Genomic DNA, 10,492 nt, shown 5'->3' with positions numbered 1-10,492 from the left:
AGTAAAAAATGAGCCAGTAATTGATCATACTTTTAAAAAATAAAAAATATTATTTAAACGAATAATAATTATAACATCTATGCTTATTAAAATACATAAATTAAATTTTATATATCTTTATCATACAAAGCTTACTACGTAATACATGCCAATTGGTTAAAATCTATATATACGTAACTCATTATTAAGAATACGATCCTTCGTATAATACGACAGTTAACTTTTGAAAAATTAGGTGTTCAAAAAATTAACAAAAATATACTACTTTCTTCTTGTAACTAAAAGAAATATGCTTATTAAAACTATCAATAATTAATTAAAAGTATCACATGTCAATATTACATAGGCAACAGTTTCTTCTTCATCACTGTTAAACATTATCAAACGAGAGCCTTCTTTTCCTGGTAAAATGTTTTCATCTTCTGAGCTTTGTTAATTTATATATGGTTTCTACTTATATCGGTTTCAAAAAATTTTATCGATTTTTTATTAGAGAAACCTTTAGTTGCTGTTACTCTACAGCGAAGAAACCCTGAGGTGCAAAACGTTAATATTCCGCGAACTAAAAGCAAATTTGAAATTTCAATATTCAAAAATTCCGTATGCAAATTTACGATGCGCTTGCACTTAAGAATTTTCATTGCGTGCCGTTCTGTACAGGGATTTCCTCAATTCTCAAACCGTGTTATGCAAATGTCATTTTATGCGCAAATTTTCCCAAATCTCGAATCTTAAAGCGAATCCGTAGTGTAACTAACATTTCCTGTAAAGAATATGCACCCTGAGTATTATATTTAATTATTATAATTATTACATTTGAAATTATTATATTTAAATAATTATTATATTAAAAAATGTATATGTTATTTTCTATTTGTATTATTCCACGCTGTAACTCAGTTTGTTCACTTTAGTTACAGTACGATTAATACAAGTAAAACACTAATATATATTTTTTCAAATACTAATACATCTAATAGCAAGAAAAAAACATTATTTCTATCATAACTTCTATGAAAGAGAATATTATTATATTTAATAGCGCAAGAACAAAACAAAACGTAATTGGTTAGCTGAATCCATTATTAAAAGTAGATATTTGTCTACGGTTTTATACAGGGTGGTTGGTAACTGGTGGTACAAGCGGAAAGGGGGTGATTCTACGCAAAAAAAGAAGTCGAAAATATAAAATAAAAATTTTTAGTTTGAGGCTTTGTTTTCGAGAAAATCGACTTTGAATTTTCGCTCGGTACGCGTGCACTTTATCACGTCTCGTTAAAACGGATCTCACTGTAGATCGTTGTCTCGATGGAAAAATTAAAAAAAAAATTTTATTCTATATTTTCGACTTCTTTTTTCGCCTAGAATCACCCCCTTTCCGCTTGTACCGCCAGTTTTACCAACCACCCTGTATATACTTAATAGCTTAATAAAAAATAGAATCAACTAAATATATGATCTCTCAGGTCATTTGTATAATTACAATAACTACATTTCAGAGGCAAACATTAATGAATGTTATATTCAAGTACTATTTACATATTATAGATAGCCAAAGGTATGGAATATTTGGCTTCGAAAGGAATTATACATAGAGATCTAGCCGCGAGAAATATATTGATAGACGAGAATCATGCATGCAAAGTCGCAGACTTCGGATTTGCCAGGGATGTGGCTGCTAATCAAATATACGAAAGGAAGTCCGAAGGTCGGCTGCCCATCAGATGGATGGCTCCGGAGAGTCTCTACGATAACATCTTTTCCGTGAAATCGGATATATGGAGTTTCGGGGTATTAATATGGGAAATTGTAACGCTGGGTTCTACGCCTTATCCCGGCTTAGCCGCCGCAGAGGTACGCTATTTCAGAATTTATTAAAATTCGAAAGATTTTCTTTCAACTAAAGATTTCTAAACAATAAGATCAAATATTTTTCAATTAATCCGCTCGGTGTGATTACATCGAAGGAGTGGATTTACTTTTGATGAAAACACTCGCATAAATATTTGATACTGTTAAGGTATAATAAACTAATAACTTTATTAGCACACAACATCGATACATATATATTACACTCTGAAGACCTCGATAACCTTCTTACACGCACGCTTGTTGTCAAACAGACTATTCTAGAAGCTTCTAACATCTAACAACAGTCTTTTGTCTCAAGTAAGACCTGGACGTCCTCTGACGCTTACATGCACACTCCCATGTACAGTGTAAATGTATCATCTACCTAACAGATACTTCATTTCAATGAGGATTAAGACACATGTAAATTGTTACAATAAAATATACTATCAATAGGTCGAATGGAACTAATATAAATTATATATTTTTTTGTGAGAAAAAAGTCTAAATTCTGTCTTGCGAGAATGATGCCAAAATGGGTCTACATTTTGTAGTAAAAGTTTAGAAAAAATATCGTTTGTTTCAATCGTGTGAAAAAAATGTACGATATATGTATTTTTATGCATATTTAATTCTAGAATATTATGTAGAGGATGAGTTAAATGCATGCCCATATTTTAAGAAATGAATGTACGCACTACGATAAGCAGAAAACGTCATATGAACGCATGCCTTACCCACCATATTTTTCGAGTTAGGTATAAATAATTAAAGAAAATGTTTGCGAGCTTTCCTCTTGTTTCGCTTTTACCGTAAGAATATTCAGCTTCCTCGCGAAGTGATGGATAGGCTGAGGTGGATGGCCGTCATGACCTAAATCCATTAAGCTTTTGTTTCTGAAGCCATTTCGAACGTATTGTGTATTCAACGCAGGTGAACAATGATCCGCGAAGACGGATACAAAATAGATTTAAGACTATTTGAAGAATTCTTGGTATTTTCGAGCGAGTATGGAATAGGGAATTCTTAATGTTAAGATGTATAGTGGCATATGTTGTGGCACGAGACGTACTCTTCGAACATTTGCTGTAATAGCTGCCTACAACTTGAGAACTAAGGTATATGCGATTGTCACGTAGGAGACACAGAAATCACGAAATTAACAGATCACCGGTGATCCTCTCGCGTGGTAGTTTGAACGTTTCACTAAGTTAAAAAATTTGAACTTTAGATATGGTAGTAAAATTTATTGTACGAATCCAACAGAGCGACGGTTCAGGATGTTATAACAAAAAGGGTGTTGAATGCTGATTTAGAAGGGTTCTTATACTAAGGTTTGATCCCTCTGCAAGGGTTATCGTCGGGTGTATATCAGACGTGGTTATTCTGTTACTATCTGATTATTGTTTCGATGGCTATGTCATGCAGGATGTTTTGTCTACCCTATTATTGCTTCTGAGCATGTGACACGACATATGTTCATTACTTCATCTGTGTGTAGGTTCACCTCCTAAAGTATGGGCATGCGTTTATGACTCATCCTGTACACTGTAAATACATATAATATTGTATTATACTGGAGAGAAAAAGAACAATTATTTGTCTTAAGTCCATCAAGACAATTTTGATTAAACCAATTTCAATGAAAAAAATGTCCAAAATATTGATTTTAGAATTATACAGGGGGGTTGGTAACTGGTGGTACAAGCGGAAAGGGGGTGATTCTACGCGAAAAAAGAAGTCGAAAATATAGAATAACAATTTTTCGTTTGAGGCTTTGTTTTCGAGAAAATCGACTTTGAATTTTCGCTCGGTACGCGTGCACTTTATCACGTCTCGTTATAACGAATCTCACTGTCTCGATGGAAAAATTAAAAAAAAAAAATTTTTATTCTATATTTTCGACTTCCACCACCAGTTACCAACCACCCTGTATAATTCCTTTATATTATTCCTTTATAAGGAAATACTTCACCTGTAAAGTAAATATAAAGTTAATTGTAATATTAGCATTAAAAATATTTTACGTACTAAACATCCCACACAGTATTCACTTTAGGAAACGTTTTATCTTTATTCTATCTTAGTTTTATTAGATAATCATCAAAGTGTATTTAATTAGCATATTACAATATTTCGATATAATCATAACACGTTATTGGAGTAATTGAATTTTTCATATAATAGAATAACTTTGTTTTCACATGAAAATATAATACTAATTTTCAACTGACTTGTTAATATTAATAATAAGAAGAAACAAAGACATAAATATAAAACAAAATTACGATAAAAATATAACAATTTCTGAAAGAAAAATATAAAATTTATATAAGAATTTACTAATTTTAGTTTCCATTCTTATTTTTCAATTTTTGAAAAGACTACCCCCAAAATTTTTCATTAATCGGTATCCTGATAGTCGATATTTTGATAATAGAGCTTCTATCGTGCTTAAATGAAGAGTGCTTGTAGAAAACATTGTACTGTAGTAAGAAAATACTAAAATTGAAATACTTTTATTGGAAAATGCACTAATTGTAACAATAGTAATAAAAACACTGTAGTATGGAATTTAACTACAATCTCCTGTTCTAAATAGTTACTAGCAATGCTGAAAGATGGCGTCACAATGTCGTCTCTATAGAGAAAAATATAACTGTCAATAAATTAATTGTTTCTTGGCTTTTGTCTATAGCGTCTATCTAAATGAATAGAATATTGAGATTTCTTTACAACTAATAGGTGGCACATACAGGATTTTCTACAGATATATTTTTCTGTTTTATGAATTTGGATTACATTAATGCTTAAGGATTTTTTTCCTCCTGAAAAACTTGTTTCTTGGCTTTTGTCTATAGCGTCTATCTAAATGAATAGAATATTGAGATTTCTTTACAGCTAATAGGTGGCACATACAGGATTTTCTACAGATATATTTTTCTGTTTTATGAATTTGGATTACATTAATGCTTAAGGATTTTTTTCCTCCTGAAAATTTTCTATAAGAACTTTTCAAATATTTGTATACAATACTTCTACTAGCTATTTGATTAGGATAGGTATTTAATTAAGATATACTGATATATAATCTTTTCTTGTAGGTAATGAGGAGAATCAAAGAGGGCTACAGGCTAGACAGGCCAGAACACTGCAAGAGAGAGCTTTATAACATTATGTATTATTGCTGGGACAAAGATCCAGCATGTAGGCCATCCTTTGGGGAACTCGTCAGTTTAGCAGAAGGCCTTTTACTCGACGAAACTGATTACATCGAATTAGATAGGTTCCCGGATCATTCGTATTATAATGTGCTCAATCTCAGCGGGGAGAAATTGTAAATGATGTACTCATAATAGTATATTAAGTACAGTGTGTACCATTGACATTGGTCAATTATTCTCAAATAATAAAAATCGTGTGCAGCTTTAAAGTATAGCTAATAAATATTATTCAGTTCGAAAGATTTTATTGAATCAAGTACAGAATACTAAAATTTGGTTCTTAAAAAATTGATACCTGCGTTATTTCGTCAAACATGACTGATTTGTATGAATGTTCAATATTATAATTAGGTTTGTAATTATAAATGACCCGATTATATAGTTTTTCAAGTCTTTCAGTCTGTAAATACGCAAAACAATTTATAAATCTATTTTGTTATCATGACTGGTTAATGAAATCCAATAATTGTACATAAATTCATTACCAATATAGGTATTTCAAAACCAGTTAACACTGAAATTAAGTTAATCAAGAAATTACCTGAATTATATCAAGTTGTATATAATATAACAAACGAAACTTCTGAACGTTTCACACGTTGAACGAATTACAAGTATGGATTCCGAAGAGAAACGAACGTCGTGAACTAGTCAGAGTTCAAATAAATTTTTAATTTATATTTGCATTAAACTTTACGCACAAATAAGCATACTATATTCTAGAAATTATATGAAAAGAAACGATATGAAATTCAATAATTGAATGCAGAGAAAACGTTATGTACTAGTTAAGAAACAATTACTCAAATAATGAGAACTTTTTATATATCGTCGTTCAAGTTTAACAGTGATGCAATTGCAAAACAGTGATTTTTCAGGAGACGGGAAACACTAATTTCATTTATTAAAGCTTATAATTAAACAACGAAGGAAATAATTTATTATGTTGATAAACAATATTGTTGGCATCCTATAATTACTTTTAAATAAATATATTATTTTGGTCAGAATAAATGTCTGCGACGCAACTAACACTTACGTCAATATTACCACAGAGTGCGACAGAAATAACGAATATTTCTGTAACACTCAACGTCACTTAAGGAAAGGACCGTTCGTTTATTTGGACGTGCGCGCATTTAATATCGCGACTATTTCGTTATTAAGGAGAAATTGAACTTTTGATTGATGCGAGCGAGATCGATAAAACTGTTGCGGGATAAATTGTTGCTACTGCACTCATTGCCTTACCTAGCATCAGTGGACCAGAACATTCGGAAAATTATGAAACTTTCATACTGAAGAGAAATTAGATCCTGATATATCTGAGACTAGTAATGTACTTACCTTAAAATTTATAAATTTGCAATTACGTCATTATTACGTTGCAACAGCGATATATATTTGTGCAAATTGTACATATGTATTAAGTAAGATCTTTTGTAAGTTATTGTATAGTTATTTTTTATAAAAATAAATCACTCAGTACTGCAATTTGTTTTTTGATGTAGCCAATGAATTGTGGCAAATGAAAGTGCCGTGGCTTACAGATATGCATTCCAATCAGGTCATTGTTTGCACACGCGGTTACTGTACACGCGTTCATTCAGAACAAAAAATAATGTTATCGTGATCAGAGACAATGCCACGCGTATCTCTGTCAACATCATAAGTACACTCAGGGTAAAAGACAGTTGAGAATTGAACGGTGAAAGGTCAGTTATGGTGATTAGGTCATTCTTAACGCGCAAACAATGCAAACCGTGACTACCATGATTAAGGAGTTATTTGGAATATCTGTCACAATTGTGTTCTGAAATATCCAAAGTTGAAACTCTATTCCGTTTATAAAATCGCGATATTTATGAAAAGCCCACAAAATCGATACTGCACAAACTTCAGATTTAATATTCCAATAAAAAATGACATAGTTTTAAAAAAATGATTTTGGGTACCCTTCTCTGAATGCTTTTCCTTACATTATAACACTGAAAATAATTAGATATTTGCAGCATCTCCTTGAACGCACATTTAAGTATATTTAAAGTAATAAAAACAGATAAGTGTTTTTAAACACATTTATTGAATAGAAAATATGTGGGAAAAATTACATTTGTATCTTAATTTGATGTTAAATTATATCAATAATGAAAGAAATATTTATGTACTCATTTTCTCTGTATTAAAAATTTACTTTTCAATAATTTTTTGTGATTTTACAACACTTTTTTATGCAGGAACGACAATAAGCTTTTGATGGCTTGAATCGTGACACTTTTTAACATAATTACAAGAGCAGGTTTGGTCAAGACTCTGGACTCGAAAGAATTTTTTTTTTTTTTTATTTATTTGTTGAAATTACAATCAATTCTCGAAAGAATGTAACAGCAAAGATTACTTGCTATTAGAATAATAAGTTGACAGAGTACTTACCAGTAAAATAAATAGGCTGACAAGTAAAATAAAGGTTGATGGTCAATTTAATAAGTTTAGTAAAGCTTCTTTTGCAGGTAACTATTCTTACCTTGCCGGCTCTCAGAGGTAGGGAACGATCTGTGAGTGTCTGTAGGGGAATTTGGCGAGTTTTCCCCAGCGGTCATCACACGCAATAAACCTTTATGAAGTGTCCCAACCCGCTGCTTCTTCCCCCTCCACTTTGCTTCTTCCCCTCCACTTTGCTTCTTCCCCTCCACTTTGCTTCTTCCCCCTCCACTTTGCTTCTCTCCCTCCACTTTGCTTCTTCACCGCTCTTTTCTCAACCTCACAAGTACAAAAAATAAGCTACCAATTATGTACAATGTTATCAGCACATTTTCAGGACAAAAGAAGAAAAAAGTGCTGCTTATGAGTAGTTTAAATGCAATCAATTATTGTAATGCAAAAGATATACAAATCCTACAGTAAATATTGTGACTACGTCGTGCCGTCGCGTTAACAATACTTCTGTCACTTCTCAATTGAAATTCCTTGTTTATTGAGAATGTAACATAAGTAATTTGAACGTAACATATATAATGAAAGGCGAAGAATATCTGTGCTTAACAAGCTTCAAATGAGAATTCTGTAGATAATATCTTTCTTGTTTTTATTTTATACGAAAAATATTCATTGAATTTCTTGTATTTGTTGGAAATACAAAAAATAGACTTAAAGAAATACATGTTTGTTTGGAAATATTAAGAAGTTAAAATTTGTGTAAAAATGTTTTTTTGTAATTTGGAACATGTTTACGTAAATAATTTGTAAAACAAAAATATAAATCTCGGGTTTCCGGTAATAATATATATGTTGGGTTATGGTTACAATTTTGGATGCGTAACAACTCTTCACTTGAATCAGCCATTGTTTCACAAAGCCAAGATTATGTTTATACAATATACGTATATACAAGACTACTACAAAGTTTAACGAATATTAGAGTTTAACGAATAATAAGTTTAACAAATAATAAGTCTAATGATTAATAAGTTTAACGAATAGTAAGTTTAATGAATAGTATGTTTTACGAATAATAAGTTTAACGAATAATAAGTTTAATGAACGCTATTAATAATGTTCTTGGGTTCAAACAAATCCACATTCAACGGGATAACTCTTTGCTAAGCATAGACTAATTTTAGGCGCAAAATACGATTGTCGAAATGCTCGATGTGACACTCTCCAAGGCAATCGCACAAATGCCAGCCTTGTGGAAATTTTCCTCGTTGTACGATGGCATTTGTTTTCTATAATCGTTTGAAAGCATCGAGAAAGTTTCAAACGCCGTTGCTAGGCAGTTTCTACTTGGAGTTTGTGTCCCATTATATTGGCACCTCCGTGGCAAAATCACACGTGGCTAGGCTTGCTCCCAAGGCCGTATTCCACCACAACCACATTTATCGGGAAAACCATGCAACCATTCCTGATGTTCTTTAAGCAAAACGTCCATCCTGTGACGTCACCTCAAGCCCAATCTCGCTTTCACAAATCTTGAACAATTGCAATCAGATTGAATTTTTTTTTTTTTTTATTTATTTGTTGAAATTACAATAAATTCTCGCGTTGAGAATATCAGATTGAATGACAACAATTGCTTAATTACAGCTATGATAAAATCTAGGCTAGAGTATTAGAGGATGTTCCCAAAATTTCCAAGGAAAGGCTTCGGTTTTATATAAAAGGTATAGTGTATATAAAATAAACAATATAGTTTTGTGTAGTAAAATTTAATCATTGTTAATTTTAATACAGAAGGCTGTGGTATATATGTAAATTTCCTAGCAAGGGATAGTTCCTATTGGGCATAAGAATATTTCCAACACGTAAAAGGCCGTTCAAATATGATAATAACTTATACTTCGTCGTAAATTCTGCAACTAGCAAGTATAATATTTTTTACAAGATAAGACAGATAGATGAATAAAATGAAATAGTGATATTCGATGTAGAAAACTCTACTTATTTGAATGTAATGTTATTTAATATCCGATTAAATGAGCTTTTATCGATTGAATCTACTTATCTGTATGTGAATTCATATTGTATAAATGAAAAATCATATGAAGTGGAAATAATTGATAGATGTTTATTATATATGAACACTTATCTTTTGACAAATTTACATAAGGAAGACAGTTTAATGAAATGATAAGAATAACCGGTCGAAATGTAAGGTAAAATGTGTCTCCGATCACGATGCAAAGAAATATCAAATTGATTAATTGTATCTTCCACTATTTACGAGAGTCTAAATCAAATCGTAATTGCAACTCGAGCATATACGTTAAAAAGTCCATATGTATACAGTTTACTTCATTAATTTCGTCACATTCTTAGTGTTCACTATACGCACAGAAGAGAAATCAGGCAAAGTATATATTTTTTCTTCACAAAAATGATCTTCCTGATATTCAATAACACATGTTGAAAATTTTTGTAAAGCAAGAATGCAAGATATACGTTTCAATTATTGAATATTATTTTCTATTTAAAGTTGGAATAATTGACGAAATTAAAATCGTCTACAATGTATGCAGAATTTTAGATTTAGAATTTTAAATTAGAAATTTCGATTACTTTCACGAATAATCTGTCGGAATTAAATGAACGTCCTTGAGAAAAAAATATAGTAACGATTTGCTTAGTTTACGTTTATTAGTAGATGCAATGGTGTGCGAATACTTTTTGCAGATATATCATAAGTAGTACATAATAATTATACGAACTACATATACTACTATTTTAAAATGCTAAAACAAGTTTTTAATTCATAACTAAATTATAATATTAATAAACGTATTTTTAGGTCTGAAATGCGTATGAAATACACAAGTACTTACGTAACGTCACTCCTGGGTCCTGTACACAAACACCACACGTGATCGCGTAGCAGACGACGAAGCGTACAGTCAGTATTGGGGTATCGGCTTTTATGCACG

The 10,492-nt window shown here is 31.2% G+C and overlaps 1 protein-coding gene and 1 long non-coding RNA gene across 2 annotated transcripts; one reads left to right on the top strand and one right to left on the bottom strand.

Annotated features, from left to right (window-relative positions):
• Window positions 1-1,527: 1,527 nt before the first annotated feature.
• LOC143305109 (tyrosine kinase receptor Cad96Ca-like) lies at window positions 1,528-6,569 on the top strand. The gene is made up of 2 exons (XM_076627687.1): window positions 1,528-1,854; window positions 4,956-6,569. Exons 1-2 carry the CDS (start codon window positions 1,561-1,563, stop codon window positions 5,190-5,192), a joined length of 531 nt encoding a protein of 176 aa, XP_076483802.1. The 5' UTR covers window positions 1,528-1,560; the 3' UTR covers window positions 5,193-6,569.
• A 310-nt stretch (window positions 6,570-6,879) lies between these two features.
• LOC143305110 (uncharacterized) lies at window positions 6,880-10,474 on the bottom strand. The gene is made up of 2 exons (XR_013061790.1): window positions 10,394-10,474; window positions 6,880-9,043 (listed from the first exon to the last, which is right to left on the bottom strand). It is a non-coding gene; the product is annotated as an uncharacterized LOC143305110 (long non-coding RNA).
• Window positions 10,475-10,492: the final 18 nt, after the last annotated feature.

Source organism: Bombus vancouverensis, unplaced genomic scaffold (genome assembly GCF_051014615.1).
Source record: "Bombus vancouverensis nearcticus unplaced genomic scaffold, iyBomVanc1_principal scaffold0143, whole genome shotgun sequence".
Classification (NCBI taxonomy): Eukaryota; Metazoa; Arthropoda; class Insecta; order Hymenoptera; family Apidae; genus Bombus; species Bombus vancouverensis.
This window is presented reverse-complemented; position numbering and strand designations above follow the sequence as displayed.